Source organism: Chanos chanos, chromosome 15, assembly GCF_902362185.1.
Source record: "Chanos chanos chromosome 15, fChaCha1.1, whole genome shotgun sequence".
NCBI classification, from domain to species: domain Eukaryota; kingdom Metazoa; phylum Chordata; class Actinopteri; order Gonorynchiformes; family Chanidae; genus Chanos; species Chanos chanos.
The window spans coordinates 1990385-2016006 of NC_044509.1; the positions used below are offsets into that span (position 1 = coordinate 1990385).

Below are 25622 nucleotides of genomic sequence, written 5' to 3' on the forward strand. Positions count from 1 at the left end.
AGATCACCAAAGTCAACCTGGGAAACCATCATATACGGATTAAAAACAAGAAAGAAGAATTTCTAGGAATATAAATCAATTTGACCTCAAATTCTGACACGCAGGAGGATTTCACCTTGGATTATACCGCATTATTGTTGTGTCTTCAAAGGGCCATTCTTCTAAACCATTACCATTTCATTCTTCTTTATAAAGGAAAAGATCCATTCCTTGATTGATCTCTCTATTTCATCTGCAAAAAGAACTTTAATTTTCCAAAAAATTCACTTTCCTCGGGCCCTTGGATACACCTTGGTGTCCACCATCTCTGAGAATAGCTGGAACGTTTTCTTTCTTCCTCCAAAACCCAAAACGCTGTCTTTCTTCACCTCTCCATCAGAGTAGTCCTCCACTGGCACCATGGTGGTGGGAAAGATGAAATTCCCCTTTGAAAAAAGGGTGAAGCTGGCCCAGGGGCTTTGGCTGCTCTCCTGGCTGGCCACTTTGGGTGGAGCCTTCACCTTCACCCTTGGGTGCTTCCTCAAGACAGAACTGCGCAGGCGGGCCGAGGTATCCTCACGCGCTTCTTCACACTCTGGTCATAGTGACCAAAGAACATTATCTTGTAATTAAAATTAGTCACAAGTTCGAATTCCGTTGAATGATGGCTCTCCTCCTGCCTAAGCAATTCGGAGATGTTACAGTTTTAAATAATGGCACTGAGATGTTGGAACGTATGAACAGTTTTAAAATGTCCTACGTTATTCGTGTAATTGGAAAGGTGATGCATAAAACAGATGGTTTCTTTATAACGCTCAGATTCCTCAGTTCCAAAACGTAGCACGTTGGAGCAGGAACGAAAAAAGTCAGCTGTGCCGATCATTCATTTCGTCAGTTTTAATCAGAATACATTCATATAATGCATTAACGTCATGTTAAATGTATGCAGTTTATTAGAAATTATTTATAGAGACCTGGGGTTTAATAATGTGGATTTCAATGTTGTCAAGTAGTTGAAATGTCTGGTGAGGATTAACCTATGTGAATATAAATATTATCATAAGCTGATTAAGAGGCTTACAGAGCTGTCCTCTTTACTGCTCGGTCCATAATGAAGGTTGTACTTCTATCTCACAAAAAATCCCTTGATAGTTTTTTTTTTTCTGAACCTACCAAAATTAGAATGATTGTATTATTTAGTGGCTCAAATCACAACAAATCCCTCAAAAGCACACTCTACAAATCTTTCATGCAAAAATCAGGAAAATGTTTAAAATATGTTGTAGTAGTCTCTCCTGTAGCAATCTGACATTTCAGGAATAACTGAAGATAGTGGAAGATGATTATCAGCGTGAACACAGCTCCTGACACATGCAGTAGTGAAAGTACAAAGTTTGGAAAACAATGTATTTTTGCATCTCCACACATCATCTTTATCACACAAATTAATTTCTGAATTTAATGACATGGGTAGAGCATGAGCACAGAGAGTACATGTTCATCAGTATAGAACACATACGGAGACCCTGTTCTCATATGAGCTACAAAAACCCCCACAACATTAGTTAAAAAGGACCAGAGCAGGCCCAGAACTGAAACCAAGCGCAGTTCAGATTAGTGTGGTGCAGTCCAGATTAGTGTAGTGGTCTGGAAAGTAGATCCGTCTACAGAGGGAGATAGCTATGCCACAACAATACCTGTATGAGACAGAGGCTTCGATCAGGACAAATCTGCTACTTAAAAGGCTATAAATACATCACAGCTCATATGAGAAAGAGTCCACGGTATAAATGTATGGCATGCGGAATGGCCTATATTCCGGGACAAACACATAAAGTTTCATGTAAAATTTCATTCGCAGGTGATGGACAACACGGAGATCCACATCGTACCCAACACACTCATGCTGGTGGGTCTAGCCTCGCTGGGCATCAACTACTTCGCCGGACGCATCTGTCAAGACACCCTTGATGTCGCGCGTTTTCCCCGTTGGCAGAGCTTCCTAAAACCTTACTTCACCATCTCCATCTTCTTCACCTCCCTCATGCTGATCTCAGTGATCCTGAGCTACGCCATGAAGGGAAACCTGGAGGCCTCGCTGAAGATCGGCTTGAAGAACGGCATCCGCTTCTACAAGGACACGGACACCCCGGGACGCTGCTTCCAGAAGCAGACCATTGACCGCCTCCAGATGGAATTCCAGTGCTGTGGAAACACCGACTACAAGGACTGGTTCGAGGTGCAATGGATTAGCAACCGCTACCTGGACTTCAGTTCCAAGGAGGTCAAAGAGTGAGTGAAAGATGAGGGCGGGGAGCAGTTTTCATCACCAAACCAGAGGACAACATCTTAGCTGATTTTCCACGCTGTTTTCAGTTCAGAAATTGTTAGCAAAGAAACTGTGAGAAAAAGAAACCAAGAAGCTTATAGAAAAACCAAAACAAAAACAGAGGCAAAACCAAAAACAAACCAGCTATTATCTTGCTTTAAAAAACAGAATAAAAGAGAAAAACTGACTACACAGCAAATTAACCAGTTAATGTAATACTGCTGAACTTGCTGTCCAACTCCCATGAAGAAGTCATATTTCATAATTCCACAATAAACTAAAGCTGACATTCAGTTCATAATAGCAAGCAATTTAGACAAACATAAACCAGGAAACGAAAAACACATTAACGAACTCATGAACTAGAACCTCTCTTACTTTATTATCCTCTTCTGTTTTCTCTCTCTCCTATTTAGCCGAATTAAGAGTAACGTGGATGGGCGTTACCTGGTGGATGGTGTACCCTTCAGCTGCTGTAACCCCAGCTCACCAAGACCCTGCATCCAGTACCAAATCACCAACAACACTGCCCACTACAACTATGAGCACCAGACGGAGGAGCTCAACATCTTCATCCGTGGGTGCAGGGAGGCCCTGGTCAACTACTACATGGGCCTGATGAACACCATTGGGGCAGGAGTCCTGTCTGTCTTCTTGGTCCAGGTATGAGCAGATAGACGTAAGAGGAGTTTGAGCAGCAAAGGTAAATCCACTGTGATTCTGTTTACGGAGAAGTCCTCTGGATTTTGACACAACTGATAAATGATTATAAAAGCATAGGTCTGCAACATAAGCACTGATGACATTCAGTGAAATGGACAAAACAGCACCCAGGTAAGGATGGGCGTGTCCGACTGCCAGTTCAGCATCACCTGTGCATTCAGATCCATGATTCTGAGAGAACATCAGAATTAGAGTCTATTGCACTGACCTGTTCTCTGGTTTACTTGTTTTAGTGCAAAGGACATCTTAGGCAGCAATCAATGTGCTTCAAGGTTTATACATGTTTTGAAGTATCTAAATTTCTTCTCACAGTATACAACTTTGGACATGTGCCCTTAAAACTGACTTTTCAACCTTTGCTATTGACACTCTTACTGAATCCTTTATTGTTTTTTGACTTTAAACTCCTCCTCTTTTCAATCTTCCTCTGACCAACTGTACCATGATTTACTGCATTCCACCTTATTTCATCCAATTCAATTCCTTCCCCATCCCATTGGAATCCATACTATTCTGTTCCACTCCATTCCATCCAATTCCATTCCATCCAATTCCATTCCATTCCATACCATTCCCATCCCACTCCATCGCATTCTATTCTGCTTCAACCCATTCCATCCCATCTTTGCCCGTTGTTTCCAAGGCGTCCGTGCTTGCGAGCCTGCGGTACCTGCAGACATCCACAGAGGCTGTGCTGGGACAGGAGAACACCGAGATCGAGACAGAAGGTTACCTCCTGGAGAAAGGAGTGAAGGAGACCATCATGGAGACGCTGGACCCCATCATCAAAATTTTCCAGCTGAATCAAGTGGCCTCAGGGGGCGGGGAGGCCGGTGCCGCAGAGGCAGGAGCAGCTGCCAGTTAAAGCAGGAGACCAACGCAGCGATGGGATTCAGAACAAAAAAGACCAGATGGCCCTTTATTGAATCTGATGATTAAATCTCATCTTGGCCAAAGTCTTTTGGTATTTTTACAAATCGTATCAAAACTAATTTGACTGTGTCCGTTGACCGCCCGCCTTCCCACACATATTGGCAAACAGCCTCCAATTGGTTCCATCACGAATATTTTTCACTAACAGAAATGTATTGCAAGATCAGTCTGTGGATAGAAGGACTCAAAATCTCCCCTCCTCTGTATTAACGAGAGAAAAGTGTTGTTGTTTTTTTTGTCCCAGTTACCTTTATATGTGCATGCCCAGGCCATCCTTTCTGACTGGCACCTTATTCCAGTCAAGGTTAGAGATCACGCCATAGCCCAGGCTGCACCTTTCAGGTCAAAAAGTGTCCCTTTCCTCAGCTCATCTACAGTGACATCAGAGATTATGACTTTCGTTCTTTTTTTACCATAATAAAATGTCATAGGCATTAAAATGTTTTTCCCTAGACTACATGATTCTAACAGTCTTTACTCAAACTCCACTGTACCCAGAATGTGATAAACATGGCCACTGTAGAAAATAAGTTTTGCTGATTGAATCCATTTATGATTACAACTGAACAAACAATAAAAAAAAAGCAAAAATCTTTATCATTAATGTATTGCGGAAAAAAAATTAGAAAATACAACAGGTGGAAGTTTTTTAATACATCTATATTTTACTGGTTTCTGATTCGACAAGAAAAACGCAATAAACTGGCATTGGCAAATTTCCCCATTTTGAGAGCAAGAGTTCTCTCTGAAAAACCACCTAATTGTACAATCTATTATTGTATGTTAAGCAAGAAAAAAAACAGCATTTTAAAAGCTACGTAGTTTGACACTGCTCACCGCTCTGCTATGTAACACAGATCAATACTGCACGACAGAACTACTGGAAACAAGAGTCTGACAAATTAAAATCTAACCTTTTTAACTGCTTTGTTGTGTTGAGCCGTTTTGTTTGCACAAAGAAATTCAGAGTGATTTTTTTGTCCCTTTCTCTCCCTCTCTATCCTTCATACACTCAGCCATAAATGATAAATGGCACCACAGACAAACACATCCCCGTCCATGCACTTCTTTAGGAACTCCTTCTCTTTCTCCCTCAAACATACACGTGTGCGCCCTCGCGCGCACCCTCCTCAATGTCAATGTCGCGGGAATAGGATTATGGAGATTGATGATTGATGTCAGTAATGCGGTGAAAGCCGTGTGTGTCTGTGTCCTGTCCTCACACCTCTCTCAAAACACCCATAATCCCTGTCGTTAATACACTAACTGCTGCCGAAGCACTCATGTACACGCAACAAAACATAGGGAGCATCTGATATAGCCTCCATAAAACAACGCACTGGGTCGGACGTGATATGCAAGTCCTCCGACATAAAATGATTTCCGAGAGTAATAAATGGCAAACTCAGTCCACTCCAATGGCTATTATCGACCGTCTCATCTATTACAAGAATTATTAGAATGTATAAAGTAATTTATTTATTTATTAGCTGTATCATTGCAATTTCTATTATTTCAGTTTCAAGATTAATTATTTTAAAAAGATTTAATTTGTAAAACTTAATTTGTAAAAATAAAATGTTTGAGAGAGGAATGTGGAGTGCCATCTCTTTCACTTCATTTTAAATTTTAACCCCAGTATAATAATTGGAAGTCGAAATTAATGTATCTGAGACAAGTCGGCTTCCGTAGTTCAAATAATCAACAGTCTTTACTACACTTTCTAACCCAATCATTTACTGTTTAATTTATTTCTTTTTCACAACAGACGAATATTTAAACGGTAGTTAGGCACAAGTACATCCGGAAGAAACGGGACAAGATAGCGCTTTTCTGAAACGTTATGTGAGCTCTGTGCATTGACCGTTTCGGGAAGTTTTTAAGTGGACGGTGTAATGGTTGATAGTTAGCTAGCTAGCCACCTAGCCTCTTGCCAAGTTAGCCTGCTAGCGTAGATAACTGGCTTCTTTCAAAGCGCCTAACAGTTTTTAACATTTGCCAACAGTTTAATTCAAATGAGCACTGAAACCTCATGTTAAACAGAGTTTTCAACAGACGGCAAGATTGTACATGAGGGGTAGCTTGAAGATAAACGTTATCCTACACAGGTCACCGACACTCACAGCTACAGTTGTGTCGAAGTAGGAAATACGGAAATAGCATCCACCTCTAGGTTACTCTCGAAACTAATAGCTTGCTAACCCAACTCTCCAGAAAACTGCACAAGAGCAGCCAACATTATGGCGATGATGGGGTTCATTTAGATTTTTTTTTTGCTTTAGATTAAAGATCAGAAGTCTGAGTCGTATCTGGTGATTATTATATAGGTCGTTTTAACCCCTGCGACGCATTTTTGATGAAGATTAGTGAGACACCAGCAGGATGTCAAAGGGATTAATGAAGGAAGGGATTTTAACAAATAGCAAAAAAACAAAACAACAACACTGAAAAAAACATGTCTGTCATCCATGTCCGACTCACTGTGATCAAATAGCCGCGATACTTTCGACATTTGTTCTGCGGTGTTTACTTCATTGGGTAATCTTTTGACTGCTCTGTTTGGTAGCACTTAAATATAGATGGTAGATCATACACCGGAAGAGAAATCTACTCAGTGTTTTTTATTTTTTAAGACCTTTTTACATTCATCGGCAAAATGTCCGGGGACAGCAGTGATGAGTCTGACAGGGAGACTCGAAGGACAGTCTGCACTGTCAAACACGAAATCACTAATGGTAGGTTTCAATCAGCGCATTTCTGTCATTTTTGACACCATATTATACTCTGTCAGTTCGCTTGGACAAGTCGGTCCATTCATTCATCAAGTCATTTCAGCATTTATCGGGCGCTTAAAGTTGCACCGAACGAACACACTTGCTCAAAAAGTACGGAGTTTTCGTGCTCCTTGTGTGTAATGGTAGTCGTTTTTAATTTGTTTGACGTTTAACTGTTCTGTATGCCAACTAGAGAACTGGCGCCTGCTTAATTATTTATCAGTCTGAATGACAGCGGCAGGAGCAACAAGCGATTAATTTTGCATTACAGAGTGGTGTGTATTAATCTCCTCTGCCTCGGACGGCTATTCTCATGAGAGCGTATTGTAGCTGAAGTGCATTAGGATTGTAATTTGGCATGAGAAGCATTTGTGTGTGTGTGGTTGTGTTTGTGTGCACCTGGCTTTGTGTATTGATATCAGTTTTCTCTCTTACTTCTCTGTCTCCTCCTCGCCTCAGCAAACCTTACGGGCTACACAGAGAAAGTTGGGATGGAAAACTTTGAACTTCTTAAAGTTCTGGGCACAGGAGGTGAGACATGATGCCGTTCATAACGCAATTAAATCGGACAAAAATGAAAATGCGGTCAATCCGATGAAAGACAGTGAGAGGTAGAGAGCGATTGCCTCTCACAATGAGGCTTTTATGAAACAGTTTTGGGCAGAAACATTAAACAGGGAGGAGTGATAATTGTTACCCTTCACCCGCAAATCAAAGCGTGTGTGCTCGCCATTTCAAGCGTAAGTGGACAAATGGTCCTCGTCTTCACCTCAGCCGAAGACGGCGTTTCAGCCTAAGCAGATGTTCACCATTTTTAAATAGGCTTACAGCTTTCTCTCCCACATGTGCGTCGTAGACATATCAGTATCATTTATGCATGAACAAATTAAAAAATAAATAAGTAATTTGTCCTGAATCCTTTTTTTTCTGTCTCTGTTTTTGAATCGTTCCTTTCTCCTTAGCATATGGGAAAGTGTTTTTGGTCAGGAAGACGAGCGGTCACGATGAAGGGAAACTTTATGCCATGAAGGTCTGTACATGATATTTTTTTTTTAATTAAATGAGTCTATTTCATTCTGTTGATTTGTCTGGGAACCAGTGCATGATTAACACACTGGTAGAGTGTTTCACTGATGGGCAAAAGCCAGAGTTTTTAATTGTGCTTGTTTGTAAACACATCCCATCCGGAATCTAAAGCCCTCTTCCCGCCATAAAATGAGTTGCTTTTCTTAGGTGTTTCATTCTGCCCCATGACCAGCCTGAAAGAGCACCATTTCAGCTGTCACTTGAATCTTTAATGCTCCTTTCTCACAGTTATTTTGTGTAAAAAGTAGCAAAAAGCCAGCAGTGATAAATTTGACTACATGCGTATTCTCCTGTCGCTGAGTTTGTTATTTGCCGTGGGTCCTGTTTGAGCACTCTGTGACAGGAGGCGTGAGGTAAATCTGCCAGAGACGCTTTTACGGTGCCAGCGAAGAGGCCCAGCTGACTCTACCTGTCCCCGCAGGTGCTAAAGAAAGCTGCCATCGTTCAGAAAGCGAAGACGGCCGAGCACACGCGGACGGAGAGACAGGTCCTGGAGCACATCCGTCAGTCGCCTTTCCTCGTCACCCTGCACTACGCCTTCCAAACCCAAACCAAACTTCACCTCATACTGGGTGAGCACTGGGAGGCTTTACACTGATTACTGGACTGTCTGCAGGTTTCCAGTAGCCCTGGAGGATTTGGGTGTTTTTATATGGCTTTGCATTTATACAGATTTTTAGGCTGTTTCCCAAAGTGCACACAGATCTCTGCATTAAACTGACTACAGGACAGATTCACCTATAACACAGAGAGGACTTTTGTGTAGAACACAGTGCAGGATTTTGATGTTATGTACGACTGTGTGTGTGCGTGCGTGTGTGTGTGTGTGCGTGTGTGTATTTGTGTTTTTGGCCTCTGGCATCCGTAGACTACGTGAGTGGAGGGGAGATGTTTACTCACCTGTACCAGAGAGATCATTTCTCCGAGGATGAGGTTCGGATCTACGTGGGAGAGATCGTTTTGGCCCTGGAACACCTGCACAAGGTGAAACTGCCGAGATGTGTCCGACCAATCGGCTCGGCGTCGTTTAAACAGAGAACTTCGTTCATTGATATTTATCGTGTTCATCGTCAGGTGAAATTGATTGGTTCGTGATATGAGTCATCTGAGAGTAAAACGTGTTTGTGTGAGGAGCGACTGAGTGGCCGCAGTGGTATGGGATTTCACAGTGCTTCCTGCAGACTCACGTGGCTCTTGTTGCCGTGGGGTGTTTTTAATTATGGGATGACCATAAGTGTAATGTAATCCTCTGACACGCCTGAACAGGAATTAAGCATAAGCCCGAATGGTTCTTTTTTTTTTACAGACGAACACTGACAGCCTACAGGGAGATTGTTCTGTTAGCTTTATCTGGGTTATTCTGTCATATTGAGGAAATCACGAAGGTTCATCTTCCCATACGCAGTAAAAGCTCTCACCTGGGGGAGACAATTAAACGGGTCTCCTCTGATTCACTCTGACTTTGATTATTCATTTGAATGTTTCTGAGAAATGAAAAGAGCGCTGGGTGATGGAGAGATGTGATGTTGAGTGTGGTAACGTTAGGACGTGGTCGTGATGACTGGGAACAGGACAATCTGCAGAGCTTAGTTTAAAAAGGCCAAAAGCTTAGTCACGCCGTGCAAGTTCTTTTTATTCATTTATTTATTTTTTACCTTATTTCTGGATAATGTTGTGGTTGTGTTACGAAGGTGGTTTTGTTTGGAATCATGGTGTGCCGTTCTCACTCTGGGTTTGGTTCTGACCGTGTTTAGCTGGGGATCGTGTACAGGGATATTAAACTGGAGAATGTTCTGCTGGACAGTGCTGGTCATATCGTGCTGACGGACTTTGGCCTCAGTAAAGAGTTCCTGGATGAAGAGGTGAGAGGCATGCCTTGTGTTTGTGTTTGAATGAATTAAAGGTTTTAAGACCTGATGGAGTCAGTGAGTTCGTATGCTCATGTGGTGGGTGTGAGTGTGTCAGTGTGTCAGTGTGTGTGTTTCTCTGTCTGTGTGCATGTCTGTGTGTGTGTGTGTGTGTGAGAATGAGTGTTTATACGTGTGTGAGATAGAGGGCATGAATATTAAGGTTGTGGTTTACATGTGCTGTTTTGCATTTCCTCAACTTTGTTTTGTGTGTGTGTGTGTGTGTGTGTGTGTGTATACAGAAGGACAGGACCTATTCATTCTGTGGCACCATTGAATACATGGCCCCAGAGATCATCAGAGGCAAATCAGGCCATGGAAAGGTGAGAAACAGGTCATAGCATGCTTGTGTGTATGCATGTGTGTGTGCATATTTTAGTATAACAGACAGCAATCTATGCGCCGTTCTCAGCTATAAGAGAAAAATGAACCTCTTAAACACCACACACAGTACACATCTGTCTCTTAAACACCACACACAGTACACATCTGTCTCTTAAACACCACACACAGCACACATCTGTCTCTTAAACACCACACGCAGTACACATCTGTCTCTTAAACACCACACGCAGTACACATCTGTCTCTTAAACACCACACGCAGTACTCATCTGTCTCTTAAACACCACACGCAGTACTCATCTGTCTCTTAAACACCGCACACAGTACACATCTGTCTCTTAAACACCACACACAGTACTCATCTGTCTCTTAAACACCACACACAGTACACATCTGTCTCTTAAACACCACACGCAGTACACATCTGTCTCTTAAACACCACACGCAGTACTCATCTGTCTCTTAAACACCGCACACAGTACACATCTGTCTCTTAAACACCACACACAGTACTCATCTGTCTCTTAAACACCACACACAGTACACATCTGTCTCTTAAACACCACACGCAGTACACATCTGTCTCTTAAACACCACACACAGCACACATCTGTCTCTTAAACACCACACGCAGTACACATCTGTCTCTTAAACACCACACGCAGTACTCATCTGTCTCTTAAACACCGCACACAGTACACATCTGTCTCTTAAACACCACACACAGTACTCATCTGTCTCTTAAACACCACACACAGTACACATCTGTCTCTTAAACACCACACGCAGTACTCATCTGTCTCTTAAACACCACACGCAGTACTCATCTGTCTCTTAAACACCACACACAGTACACATCTGTCTCTTAAACACCACACGCAGTACTCATCTGTCTCTTAAACACCACACGCAGTACTCATCTGTCTCTTAAACACCACACGCAGTACACATCTGTCTCTTAAACACCACACACAGTGCACATCTGTCTCTTAAACACCACACACAGTACACATCTCTCTCTTAAGCACCACACACAGTACACATCTGTCTCTTAAACACCACACGCAGTGCACATCTGTCTCTTAAACACCACACACAGTACACATCTGTCTCTTAAGCACCACACACAGTACACATCTGTCTCTTAAGCACCACACACAGTACTCATCTGTCTCTTAAACACCACACGCAGTACACATCTGTCTCTTAAACACCACACAGTACACATCTGTCTCTTAAGCACCACACACAGTACACATCTGTCTCTTAAGCACCACACACAGTACTCATCTGTCTCTTAAACACCACACGCAGTACACATCTGTCTCTTAAACACCACACAGTACACATCTGTCTCTTAAACACCACACGCAGTACACATCTGTCTCTTAAACACCACACGCAGTACACATCTGTCTCTTAAACACCACACGCAGTACACATCTGTCTCTTAAACACCACACAGTACACATCTGTCTCTTAAACACCACACACAGTACTCATCTGTCTCTTAAACACCACACACAGTACACATCTGTCTCTTAAACACCACACACAGTACACATCTGTCTCTTAAACACCACACAGTACACATCTGTCTCTTAAACACCACACGCAGTACACATCTGTCTCTTAAACACCACACGCAGTACACATCTGTCTCTTAAACACCACACGCAGTACTCATCTGTCTCTTAAACACCACACGCAGTACACATCTGTCTCTTAAACACCACACGCAGTACACATCTGTCTCTTAAACACCACACGCAGTACACATCTGTCTCTTAAACACCACACATAGTACACATCTGTCTCTTAAACACCACACATAGTACACATCTGTCTCTTAAACACCACACGCAGCACACATCTGTCTCTTAAACACCACACGCAGCACACATCTGTCTCTTAAACACCACACACAGTACTCATCTGTCTCTTAAACACCACACACAGAACTCATCTGTCTCTTAAACACCACACACAGTACTCATCTGTCTCTTAAACACCACACACAGTACTCATCTGTCTCTTAAACACCACACACAGTACACATCTGTCTCTTAAACACCACACACAGTACACATCTGTCTCTTAAACACCACACACAGTACACATCTGTCTCTTAAACACCACACATAGTACACATCTGTCTCTTAAACACCACACGGTTCCTGAGTTCTTGTTAGTCTAACTGTGGCATGGCAGGAATCGGGTGATGATGAATGTGATTCGTCTGCTAAACCATATTTGTGCGTGCGTGTGTGTGTGTGTGTGCGCGTGTGCATGCGTGTGTGTGTGCGTGCGCGTGTGTGTTTGTGCAGTCGGTGGATTGGTGGAGTTTGGGGATTCTGATGTTTGAGCTGCTGACTGGGGCATCTCCCTTCACTCTGGAGGGGGAGAGAAACACTCAGAGTGAAGTGTCCAAGTAAGTTCTCACTTCACAAAACACTCTCTCTCACACAAACACACACACACACTCACACACACACACACACACACACACACACACACACACACACTTATTCAGCTCTTACACATTCAGACTCTTATCTAATACAATAACACACACTTTCATGTGCTCACACACTCATCTGACCTGTACACAAACTCATTACACCCTTGAATGCTCTCAAACAATCTAGAAGTTGCTTTGACCATCTGAGCTAATCAGTGCTGATTGGCCCCTCCTCCTCCCCCAGGCGGATTCTGCGCTGTGAGCCGCCATTCCCCTCTCTGATTGGTCCCGTGGCTCAGGACCTGCTGCGGAAACTTCTGGTGAAAGACCCTCATAAGAGACTGGGCTCTGGACCCAACGGTGCCGAGGATATCAAGAACCATCCTTTCTTCAAGGTTCTCTCTCTTTCTCTCCTTCCTGCTGTTCGTCCTGCTTATCTGGATTACACTCACACTCAGAGCACTGTCACACACACACACACACACACAGACACACACACACGGCTGTGTGTCCGTTTACACGGTAATTGGAACGTTAACGAAAAAAGTGCTGGGTTTACAGAGTGGAGTGGTTTTTTGAGTGTTTGCTCAGGTTGCGATGACATGCAGACTCAGTGTTCTGATAAAGGACTACATCCTCTGTCTCATTCTGAGGGCTATATTTGAGAATCATCAACAAGGGGGACTGTCTGATCTGAGCACAAGATACCAACTGACATCTCTCAGCTTTCTTTGTTTTTAAGTCTTTTTCTCTCTCTCTCTTACTCTCCTTCTCCCTGTCTCTCAGGCTCTCTGATTATCTCTCATTCCATTTCTCTCTCTCTCTCTCTCTCTCTCTCTGTCTCTCGCTCTGTCTCTCTGTGTGTCTGTAACTGTGAATGTTAATCTTGAAAACCTCTGGGTAGTTTATTGTCACTTGTGGGCACAGTTGACAATTGCTTTGAAAATTACCATGATAGTTCTCTAAATGAGCTAGTGTAAAATTGTTATTGATTAAAGGAAATTAATTCATTAAATAAAAGCTTGCGCGCGCACACACACACGCGCACACACACACACATACACACACACACACACACACACACACACACATACACTGAGTGTTATTTGTTCTCTGTCTCTGGTGTGCAGGGCTTAAACTGGGTAGACTTGGCACAGAAGAAAATTCCAGCCCCATTCCGGCCGGAGTTACGGAATGAGCTTGACGTTGGGAATTTTGCCGAGGAATTCACTGGCATGGATCCAGTTTATTCCCCGGCCAGCACTCCTCCCAGTACTGACCGACTCTTTCAGGTACATCTTACCCTCTGTCTCTCTCTCTCTCTCTGTCTGTCTCTTTCTCTCTCTCTGTCTGTCTGTCTGTCTGTCTATCTGGTCTTACTGTGGTATTACTGCACTCACTATTATTTCAGTCATCTCAGCTCTAACACACAGTGAGGACCTTTGACCTTACCTGGATAGTTCCACTTGTCAGTGTATGAGCTGAGAATGATGAAACTTCAGTTCCAACGCAGTTCCTAATTCTGTGGGGACTATGGGATTATGACTGAATATTCCTCAGAGGGCAGAATCTCTGGCGTGTCTTTATGTTTGTGCCTCTTTGTTTAACAGGGCTACTCGTTCATTGCTCCCTCCATCTTGTTCAATAAAAACGTGGTGATGGGAGATTTCTTGGAGGACCAGATCAAAGTGGACCGGCCAGGTTCAGCTACGGTCCAACGCAGTGCTATGTTAAAGGTACAGTACACACACACACACACACACAGTGCTATGTTAAAGGTACAGTACACACACACACAGTGCTATGTTAAAGGTACAGTACACACACACACACACACACACAGTGCTATGTTAAAGGTACAGCACTCTGGATTACTGGCCTGTACATACACACACACACACACACACACACACACACACACAGTGCTATGTTAAAGGTACAGTACACACACACACACAGTGCTGTGTTAAAGGTACAGCACTCTGGATTACTGGCCTGTACATACACACACACACACACACACACACACACACACAGTGCTATGTTAAAGGTACAGTACACACACACACACAGTGCTATGTTAAAGGTACAGCACTCTGGATTACTGGCCTGTACATATACACACACACACACACACACACACACACAGTGCTATGTTAAAGGTACAGCACTCTGGATTACTGGCCTGTACATATACACACACACACACACACACACACACACAGTGCTATGTTAAAGGTACAGCACTCTGGATTACTGGCCTTTACACACACACATACACATACAGTGCTATGTTAAGGGTACAGCACTCTGGGTTGCTGGCCTGTACACACACACACACACACACACACACAAACAGTCACCTTTATAACTGCTTTATATTCTCTGTTCCTATAGTTCTTTAAAGGAAGACACACTCAAACACAGTTATACACACACAGTTATACAAACACACAACATTAGGTCTATGTTGATTACGAACATCATACACACACACACACACACACACACACACAGTCACACACTATTACATGGCTGGAGCACTGAGTCACCTGTCAGTGTTAGGTCTGTCTCTTATTCACCCATGTGATTAGCTTTAAATTACTTTTCTCATTCAAAATATCTGAATCATTGCTAAATTAATTGTATTTCCATTTGAGGTAACTTCCATGACTCTTCTCCTTTCCTCTCCTCTCCTCTCCTCTCCTCTCCTCTCCTCTCTTCTCCTCTCCTCCAGGACTCTCAGTTCTTCCAGCATTACGAGTTGAGCCTGCAGGAGGCGCCGTTGGGTGAGGGCAGTTTCTCTGTGTGTAGGAAATGCAGACACAAACAGAGTGGACAGGACTACGCCGTTAAGATCGTCAGCCGCAGGTCAGCACAGCCCTGAACTGACACTCACAAACCGCCTGCACCTTTTATTCCACAGAACCAACACTCATTTACAGATTGAGGTATTATTTAGGAAAAAAAACAACACACATTAATGGGTTGAACCATGTATCTAACAGAACCAACACTCATTTAGAGATTGAGGTATTATTTAGGAAAAAAAACAACACACATTAATGGGTTGAACCATGTATCTAACAGAACCAACACTCATTTACAGATTGAGGCATTTATTTAGGAAAAAAAAACAACACACATTAATGGGTTGAACCATGTATCTAACAGATCCAACACTCATTTAGAGATTGAGGTATTATTTAGGAAAAAAAACAACACACATTAATGGGTTGAACCATGTATCTAACAGAACCAACACTCATTCATGTGGTTTATCCCTCCAGTGGCTCTGATCTGGTTTACTCAAACACACACAGACTTAAGGCTGGAGTGTTAACACTGTGTGAGGCTGTGGGTGATGTGAGGTGATGTGGTTTATGTGTGAAAGTATGGTTGAGTAAACACACCCTGCTCAGAACAGTCTTTCATGCCAGATGTTTGAAGAGATCTTTTGGATCTGAATTAGAGAATGTTGGGCCTGATCAGAGACTGGGATGTTAGAACTTTATAACTTTATAGATATTATAACTTTTTTCTCATAAAATTACTACTTTATTCTCGTTGCAATTTCCTCCAAGTCTGTGTGGTCCTTTCTTCAGAATAGTTTAATGCACAATCTTTTCAAAGTCCTGATACCTATGACAGGATGCCGATGTGCCAAAAGTATTTGGTTATTTGTGAAACCTGTACTAAAGCAGAACTTCACAAGATTCTCCACGTTCCTCATTTTAACGCAGGCGGCAGGCTGCTCCTCTGATATTGCCCCTCTAAAATAAAATTGAAAACTAAAATTATGACTTTCTTCTCGTACTATTATGACTTTTTTCTTGTCAAATTACGACTTTATTCTCATAATATTACGACCTTATTCTCGAATTCTCAGCTTTTTTTCCCCCTCAGTGTGGCCCTAGTACTCTGTCCGTGCTTTTATGTGTGGAGTATAGAATCAGAATGTGATAAGAAACAGGCCTTTCCATGTGGTCATTTTATATAAACTATCAATTCTTTGAATTTACACAAAATGTGCTATATCGTGATATGTATCGTTATCAGGATATGATATGACCTATATTGGGATATGAGCCCCACTACAGCATTGAAAACACATCAAGAGCTTCCCTCCCATGTTTTAAATGACATAATGTGACCAGCAGGGACTTTCTAGATTTTGTGTAATCTATAGATACTGAGTGTGTGTGTGTGTGTGTGTGTGTCTGTGTGTGTGTGTCTGCTTCAGGATGGAAGCGATGACACAGAGAGAGATAGCAGCTCTTCGACAGTGTGAAAGTCATCCCAACATTGTCACACTGCATGAGGTCTACACTGATCAGGTATAACACACGCACACACACATATACACACATGCACACACATACATATACACACACAGGACATGATGTCTCCACACTGATCAGGCATCACACACACATGCATGAGACACAGCATGACATCTACACTGATCAGGAAAGTTACACACACACACACACGCACGCATACATACACACACACGCGCGCATACACACATACACATACACACGCGCGCACACACACACACACACACACACACACACTGACAGCATGAGGTGTACACTGTTAAAGTACATCACTCACACAAATGCTTGCTCACACACACTCTCTCTCTCACACACACACACACACACACACACACAAAAAAACATGAGGTGTACACTGATATGGTCCATCACTCACATACTCACAGTAACACATAGGTATTCACCTGTGTCTTGGTTAAACCCTCCCCCCACTCAAATCTTTGCAGTATCATACATATCTGGTGATGGAGCTCTTGCGGGGTGGGGAGCTGTTGGAGAGGATCAAGAAGAAGAAGTTGTTTGCTGAGTGGGAGGCCAGTCAGCTGATGCAGAACCTGGTGTCTGCAGTCAGCTTCATGCATGAGTCTGGGGTGGTCCACAGAGACCTCAAACCGGAGGTAAAACACACCACAGCCTGACAGAGAGAGAGAGAGAGAGAGAGAGAGAGAGAGAGGTGGATGAGTGCATCGATAGAAGGATAAATTAAAGATGGATAGATGGGTAAATGTGTGATGGATTCTTGGTTGGATGGCTGGATGGATGGACAGATGGATGAAAGGCACACACATGGTTAGATTTGTTAATAATGAACAAATCAACGGGCTACACACAGAAATGCGAAAGGGATCAAAAAGTTCTGGTGTGATAATGAATAAAGATCATAACCATGCTATAGGAGGGGCGTGATAATGGATAAAGATCATAACCATGCTATAGGAGGGGTGTGATAATGGGTAAACATTATAACCATGCTATAGGAGGGGTGTGATAATGGATAAAGATTATAACCATGCTATAGGAGGGGTGTGATAATGGGTAAAGATCATAACCATGCTATAGGAGGGGTGTGATAATGGATAAAGATTATAACCATGCTATAGGAGGGGCGTGATAATGGGTAAAGATCATAACCATGCTATAGGAGGGGTGTGATAATGGGTAAACATTATAACCATGCAATAGGAGGGGTGTGATAATGGATATAGATTATAACCATGCTATAGGAGGGGCTTGATAATGGGTAAAGATCATAACCATGCTATAGGAGGGGTGTGATAATGGGTAAACATTATAACCATGCTATAGGAGGGGCGTGATAATGGATAAAGATTATAACCATGCTATAAGAGGGGTGTGATAATTGATAAAGATCATAACCATGCTATAGGAGGGGTGTGATAATGGGTAAAGATTATAACCATGCTATAGGAGGGTTGCAGTCTGTGGATTTTGTCTCTCTCACAGCACTGTGAGGAATATTCTTTTAGATTCTCAGTGTCTTCACTATTAGAGGAACAGCGATGTTCACTAGACTTATATCTATATGCCTTTTCCCTCAACAGACAAACGTGTAGTGCCCAGTACTGCAGAGAGGGAGGGAGGGAGACAGGGGAAAGAAAAACAGACAGAGAGAAATACACGTCGCTGTGCATGTGTCTGTCATTCCAATCACTGAGTTATTAAGATGTCTTTTCAGCTGGGACATGATGATAGTTTGCCTGCCCTGCTGTACTTTTGTCTGGAAAAGGTCCTGTGTATTAATTCTGCCCAGAGCCATCCAACACACGCTCTGATCATCTCTGAGCCACGGAAGTGTATTTCCGAACGCTGCAGTGTTGTTTGAGGCCACTGTGAGACTCGGTTGAAGACTAAATATAACAGAGTAGAGAGGTCTTATGGCACTGTCTCTTGATTGCTACCGTTGTGTACTTGCTCAGACAGACGGCGGTCTGTTCTCGGAGTCTCTTTCATGCAGGGAAAACTGATTTGGAGCAGAAGCAGATGTGCCAGCAGGATTCTGTTTAGTGAAATGATATCTGATGCTGCCCACTCACACACACACACACACACACACGCACGCGCACACACACACACACACACGCTCACACACTCACACACCTCCCACTTGAGAATAAGCGGTTCTCTACAGTGTTACCATGGCAACCACCGAACCGTCGGTCGGTCGGTTGGTCGGTCCGTCTGTCGGTCAGGGTAAAGTTCTGACTGCTTAGGCTGAGGAAATAGTACCACAGATTAAAAACCCAACTCCAGAATCTAAAACGAGAACGCTTTGTATCTTACGGTTTTATATTTAACCCTAACAGGGGCTTTGTGTGGAAATGTTGCAGTTTCTCTTCTCTTCTCTTCTCTTCTCTTCTCTTCTCTTCTCTTCTCTTCTCTTCTCTTCTCATCCCTCCAACAAAAGAATCATTTAAGTTTGTTTTAAATCTGTCTCAGTGAGTGTAGCTATGGAAATAACAGTAGATATTGTGCAATGTCTTTCATGCACCACTAGAAGAGTGTGGATAACACCCTCTCTCTCTCTCTCTCTCTCCCCCTCTCCCTCTCTCTCTCTATCTCTCTCTCTCTCTGTCAGAACGTGCTGTTTGCGGACGAGGCTGATGACTCGGTGTTGAAGGTGATAGATTTTGGCTTTGCGCGGCTCTTTCCCGCGGGCAGTGCTCCTCTGCAGACACCCTGCTTCACTCTGCAGTACGCTGCCCCCGAACTCTTCCACAGCACAGGCTATGACCAGGCCTGTGACCTCTGGAGCCTCGGGGTCATCCTGGTATGGACCTGCTTCTCTCTGTCTGTGTGTGTGTGTGTGTGTGTGTGCATGTGTGTGTGTGTGTGCATGTGTGTGCGTGTGTCTATGTAGACATATATAGTTATACCATGGTTACCACATTCAGCTGCATTTTCTGTAGCATTTAATTCAGGAAAAAATAACCAGACCAAACCCAAGCTGTGATTGTTCTGTCTTTAGTATTTCGATTGGTGGTTGTTGCAGACGATTTTTGGCAGGCCTAAGGTGAAGTATGGACAGTCAAAAACAGTGCTGCTGTCGATGAAACAGTTTCATTAGATATTTTTAATAACCTCAATTAACAGCTCGCCAGAACCACCTACTCCAATGATCCGCCAACGCTTTATCTGTTCACACACACACACACACACACACACATATAAACACACATACATACACATATAAACACACACATACGCACACACACACACATATAAACACACATAAATACCCACACACATACACATATAAACACACACATGCACCCACCCACCCACACACACATATAAACACACACACATATAAACACACATACATACCCACACACATACACATATAAACACACACGCACACAAATTCTCAATGACAAAATTAGTCCCTCACCTGATATTGGGTTCAGTGAGTGCTGGGAGATCCCAATGGGAATGCAGTTCTCTACCACTCAGCAGCCAATGGGAGGACAGAGCTAGGGAAGAGTACGGGAGAGGACAGAGAACCCAGAGAATCCGAGATCAGAATGCGGGGATGGGAACGGAGAGGGAGAAGAAGATAAAAAAAGATTAAACTTGTAACATAATATCCCAGTGGGCGACTCGCTGCTAATACAAAAGGTGTGTGGGAGGTGAAGACAAGTGAAGTGGACTTTCTGGGCAGGCCGGTGTTTGTGCCGTGACGGACTGATGGATGAGAGAACATTAATTCATACTAAATAAATGTACGCAAGAGTCCTGCCCACTCTGCAGCAGCTGAGTCCCGTGGCTACAGCTAAACTGCTTTAGCATTGTGATTACTTATTTTTCCACTCTCTCTCTCTCTAAGATTCTTATAATAATGATGATGAACCGCAGTCCTGTCTATCATATAGGACTCTATTTGCATCTTGTGATGCATCTTGGAGTTTGTTTGTGTGTGTGTGTGTGTGTGTGTGTGTGTGAGTGCGCACACACTCATGCATAGGTGCTAGATAAAATGTTTGGCCTGTATGTGAAATTTATACTGATGCCACACATGAATGAAATAAAAAAAATAAACCAGAGAGTGTGTGGAGATGAAAGCATAACGTCCGGATGGTTCTCTCTGTGGCAGTACACCATGCTGTCAGGACAGGTGCCGTTCCAGAGTGAGAAAAAGGGGATGACGTCATCGCACGCCTCCGACATCATGCAGAAGATCAAAGAGGGCGACTTCTCATTGGACGGCGAGGCGTGGAGGGGCGTGTCTGACGAGGCCAAAGACCTTGTGAGAGGTGTGTGGCGTAGACCCGACGCGGGGGTCGCGCGCTCCGCTGTGTAAATGACGGGCGTGTGTTTACGACAGTGAGTCTGCCCCGGGGAAGTTTAGGAGTTGCAAAAGTCAGATTAGCTTTAACGTGCTGAGCCGTTAGCCAGTGAGCTCATGTGATTATGTGCAGCGCTGTGGGTAACAAGCACCTTCAGGCTCAGCTCTGCTCGTCAGGACCCGACCGTGTTTTTAAAGCACTTGTGAGAAGGTGGATTTGTAGGGACGTGTGTGTTTTTTTTAAAGTAGGAGCAATATCACGATTCAACACTGATCCTGACCCAGCAGCAGATGCCATCTGTATTTGTCTTTAAACCTTTTCCTTAACCTGAGCTTAATTCAACTGACCAGCGCCTGAGGCCGGTATTAGAAACATGCTATTACGGTTAGTGCTAAGTGTGCTTATTTACATATGCAAATAAGTGGGCGGAGCAACTGCCATATAAGGACTTTTTAGGCAAGTGGCGGATGTTGTCAACCGTGTCACCGCCCCCCCATGGCCGGGCGATCTGAGGCCTTGGCATTTTAAAGGGCAAATACATGAGAAGGTATTTTGTCTAAGTCTAAAATGCTGTTGTGTGTTTTCCAAACTGCGAGCGTGAAGTATCGTTAGTGTTTGTGTGTGCTACATGAGTGATTAAACCGTTCAGACATGACGGGTGCACTTAACAAGGTCTTTATAAAATATTCATGGACCTCGGAGATTTCTTAGCCTTTAAAATGATCTCTTTCTAAAATATTTTGTCTTACAAGTGTTTTTAGTACTACTCTAAAGTATGTGAGTCACTGTGTTGTTTTAGCTTTCCTCAAATTCCCAAAAGGTAAAAAAAAAAAAGATTATGAATTGGATTAATTGGCATTTATTTGTATTTTACTTGTTCATTTAATGGTGAATTAGAGTTTTGCCTGAAGTGTGATTCTCAGTCATCGTTTGTTTTTTCCCTCTCTTTTCATCTCTCTTGGCGTCTCTCTCTCTCACTCTGTCTGCGTATGTGTTCGCCTTTTCTCTCGATGTCTCTCTCTCTCGCTCTGTCTGCGTATGTGTTCGCCTTTTCTCTCGACGCCTCTCTCCGCTCTCAGGTCTGTTAACGGTGGATCCTGAGAGACGCCTGAAGATGTCTGATCTGAAAGAGAACTCCTGGCTTCAGGGTGGGGGCACCATGTCCTCCACCCCCCTCTGCACTCCGGATGTGCTGGAGTCGTGCGGCCCCACCGTACGCACCTACGTCAACGCCACCTACAAGGTGAGTCATAGGCCTCCACACACAGGGTACCAGGCCTCCCTGCTCCTCTGACACACTGTTCATCTGCAGGCAGTGAGCTCCAGACCCACCGTCTGAACTGTAATATTCATTCACACCAACTTTAAATATGACACCACCTGCTTACAAGCAAGCTACAGCTGTAGGCTTACACATACAGTTTTTTTTTTTTTTTATAGCAACTGCAGTTACCAAACTATACGGCTGTGACATAGAAATTTGTTTTGACACAATTCCTCCTAGTGCAACAGTTTGGTTTTAATATTACTTTTAGTCGTGTTATTTTGTGTAAACAACAAACAAACCAAAAAGATTCTTATGTTTTATGGTTTCTGGTTTCATGTGAAGGTGGATGTACATGTTACTTAAATAAGCTATTTGGGGTGGGGGTGGGGGGGGGGCACTCTTAGGCAGTTACCAGCTGCACTTTCCCTGCCACCCTCACATGACACCGGAGCTAAAATCCATAATATATATAATGTATTCATCATTTATGCCTTTAGTAGATGATGTACTGCAGTTTTACTGTAATAGAGACATGAAGGAGACGCTGCAATATCTCATTAGACCTTTTGACACGAGTGAGTGTGTAGTCCTCAGGGATCTCTGCGGTCTCCTGCATTCTGTCTGAGTTAGGAGTCTGGGCTTCGGGAGGCATCTCCGTCCCAGATCTGTTAGACGCTTCACTTTGATAGACCGGAAAAAGGGAAACATGGCAAAAATGGCAGCCCGTCCTGTCAGCCATAGAACATTCCCTTTCATTTTCCTGTCTTCTCTCCTGCCTTTTCTCCGCCAGGCGTTCAACAGGGGGAAGAGAGAGGGCTTTTTCCTCAAGAGCGTAGACAACGCACCCTTGGCCAAACGCCGCAAGCTGAAAATGACCAGCACCGGCGTGGAAACCAGGCGAAGTTCGTCCTCGTCCTCATCTTCCTCGTCCTCTTCTTCGGCGTCTCATCCCAAAACGCAGCCGCGCCAAACTGTGACCCCCAACAATGACCCCAAGCTGTGACCTTTGACCTCTGATCCTCCGGGGCAGGGTGAAACGGTGAGGTGAGGGGAAGGCTTAAGGGAAAAGCATTATCCGTTTCTTTTCTCAGAAAAAAAAAAAAAAATGGAATCAGCAGGCGGAATGTCCTAGGTCGTGGTGGGAATTTCCCAGTGCTAAAAGCAGGTTGGTGATTGAACAAATGCATTGTGGGACAGAAAAAAAAAAGAGGCTTGAATAGAAATGAAAATCTAGAAATATGAAACTATGTCTTTTGCCTGGCACGAGAAATGTGTTATTTGGCTTTTTAAACAAAAACAAGGTTCTTACTTTTCATTGTCTTTTTTTTTTTTTTTTTCCTTCTCAAACAAACGGTCGAAATATAATTCAAGGTATTAAGTGAACATTAAGAATGTTTTTAGCTTTACTTTGCATGTGTATAATAGTGTATCATGGTTTTGTCTCCTTGTCTTTTGATAAACGTGCTCATTTTGAATGAATGTAAAGTTACAGACCTTTGCCTTGTGGAATTTTTGGGAGATTCCATGCTAGTTTTTTGTAAGGGTTTTAATTTAAAGATTTTTAAAGACTGAGAAATGGGAAAAGTGAAGAGGACTCTAAGTAGGGCTGAGGGGGGGAACAGAAGCCCGTGTGTCAGGAAAGCCATAGCTGAGGAAAGCAGGGGGGGCCACCATACACTTCACTACCACAAACACAGAGCAGCACTTCACTCAAGAGCTCCTGTCTTTCTCTCTCTCTCTCTCTCTCTCTCTCTCCGTCTCACACACACACACACACTCTCTCTCTCTCTGTCTCTCTCTCCCCATCACTCTCTCTCTCCCTTTCTCTCTCCATCACTCTCTCTCTCTCTCTCTCTCCGTCACACACACACACACTCTCTCTCTCTCTCTCGCTCTCTCTCTCTCCCCCTCTCCCTTGCCCGCTCTCTCTCTCTCTCTCTCTCTCTCTCTCTCTCTCTCTCTCAGTACAGATCAGATAAATGATCACTCACTCGTCCCTTTGCCTTCCTTCAGTCTTCACATTCGCCATTTGGCTGTTAGATGTTGGTCAACGCATGCTCGACATATATATACATATATACATATATTTTAATGATTTACCTGCTCAGACGAGGACTGAGTTTAAAACTTTGACACTGAGGAGCCAAGCTGGCGCAGTGTTAAGAGATAGTATCAGTAGTGTTAGCTGTGTTTTGTTGTATCTGTGGGTTGTCGACATGGGGTGGATCACCGTGTGTGATTGGTGCTATGTGGGAGAACTGGGCCGTCCCAAACACGACTGCACACTCTCTCTCCCTCTCTTCTCTTTCTCTCTGTCTCTCTCTTTCTTTCTCAGTTTGTTCACTGACCTAATCACAGAGCAAAGAGCACTGCCATTTCAGGGGCAGAAAAACCCTCTCTGAAAATGGATGACTTTTCCCACTCTGTTTTCAACATATTTACACACAACTCTTTTCTCTGGTCTGCTTTCTCTCCGTTCTCTCGTCCCTTGTTTCAGTCTTTCTCTCCTTCTCTCCCCGTCTGTCGTTTGGTGTGGTTCTGTGGGGTGCCGTGAGGATAACTGTACTGTACTGTGCCCAAACTGAGACAAGACTTAATCAAACATGAAGGGCTTTTCCACTGTTCTGCTCACCTGACACATACTAACCTTACGCCACCTCTGTACACTTCAGTCAGAGACAGGGAGAAGAGGAGAAGGTATAATTATGACTACATCAGTCACAAAACATTGGAATAGATTTACTGTGGTGATGTTTAAATGAATTGTTTAAAAATCTCACTGGCCATGTAGGGAGCCTTTGCCAATGAACTATTCAGAGACAGTTTTTTCTTTTCTTTCTTTTCTTTTTTCACAGTGGCAGTTTTCCAGAATGATGTCAAATCTATCTGCAGCATATACCGCACAAAGTCATTTTCTCGTTTTTTTTTTTTTTTTTAAATCAGAAATAGTTTCCTTAAATAATTGATTCTGCATATTTTCAAGGGAAAATTACATCCCAAAATGAAAAGGAGTGTTTTCATCCTGTGTAACCTAAAGCACTACTGCCTTAGTAGACAGTCACTGGACGCAGGTGAGACGACTGGAGATTATAGACTCTCCCTCGTTAAACAGTGTTTGAAATGTAAAAAGGAAAAAAAGAAGAAGAAAAAAACCCCACATACACCGTTAGCCAGT

General features: G+C 43.3%; 2 protein-coding genes across 3 annotated transcripts; both read left to right on the top strand.

Moving 5' to 3' along the window:
• Positions 1 to 399: 399 nt before the first annotated feature.
• On the top strand, positions 400 to 3896 carry LOC115828816 (RDS/peripherin-like protein xRDS35). Its single transcript, XM_030792916.1, has 4 exons — positions 400 to 549; positions 1841 to 2271; positions 2725 to 2971; positions 3675 to 3896. Exons 1-4 carry the CDS (start codon positions 400 to 402, stop codon positions 3894 to 3896), a joined length of 1050 nt encoding a protein of 349 aa, XP_030648776.1.
• Positions 3897 to 6616: 2720 nt separating this feature from the next.
• LOC115828171 (ribosomal protein S6 kinase alpha-4-like) lies at positions 6617 to 23768 on the top strand. 2 transcript variants are annotated; one of them, XM_030792104.1, is made up of 18 exons: positions 6617 to 6699; positions 7198 to 7269; positions 7701 to 7768; positions 8246 to 8396; positions 8693 to 8808; positions 9579 to 9686; positions 9974 to 10054; positions 12403 to 12506; positions 12781 to 12931; positions 13667 to 13828; positions 14147 to 14272; positions 15274 to 15407; positions 16780 to 16873; positions 17323 to 17493; positions 19473 to 19664; positions 20988 to 21147; positions 22260 to 22423; positions 23238 to 23768. In XM_030792104.1, the coding sequence occupies exons 1-18, from the start codon at positions 6621 to 6623 to the stop codon at positions 23448 to 23450; spliced, it is 2346 nt and encodes a 781-aa protein (XP_030647964.1). In that variant the 5' UTR covers positions 6617 to 6620; the 3' UTR covers positions 23451 to 23768. The 2 variants fall into 2 exon arrangements, with proteins under 2 accessions (XP_030647964.1, XP_030647965.1); XM_030792105.1 differs by having other exon boundaries at positions 9977 to 10054.
• Positions 23769 to 25622: the final 1854 nt, after the last annotated feature.

Bases quoted from the DNA above. Each gene is read 5' to 3' on its own strand.
- LOC115828816 (XM_030792916.1), top strand. From the start codon at position 400: ATGGTGGTGGGAAAGATGAAATTCCCCTTTGAAAAAAGGGTGAAGCTG. The intron at 2,272-2,724 runs GTGAGTGAAAGA...TCTCCTATTTAG, and splicing joins AGTTCCAAGGAGGTCAAAGA to CCGAATTAAGAGTAACGTGG. The intron at 2,972-3,674 runs GTATGAGCAGAT...GTTGTTTCCAAG, and splicing joins TGTCTGTCTTCTTGGTCCAG to GCGTCCGTGCTTGCGAGCCT.
- LOC115828171 (XM_030792104.1), top strand. From the start codon at position 6,621: ATGTCCGGGGACAGCAGTGATGAGTCTGACAGGGAGACTCGAAGGACA. The intron at 7,769-8,245 runs GTCTGTACATGA...CTGTCCCCGCAG, and splicing joins GGAAACTTTATGCCATGAAG to GTGCTAAAGAAAGCTGCCAT. The intron at 12,507-12,780 runs GTAAGTTCTCAC...CTCCTCCCCCAG, and splicing joins ACTCAGAGTGAAGTGTCCAA to GCGGATTCTGCGCTGTGAGC.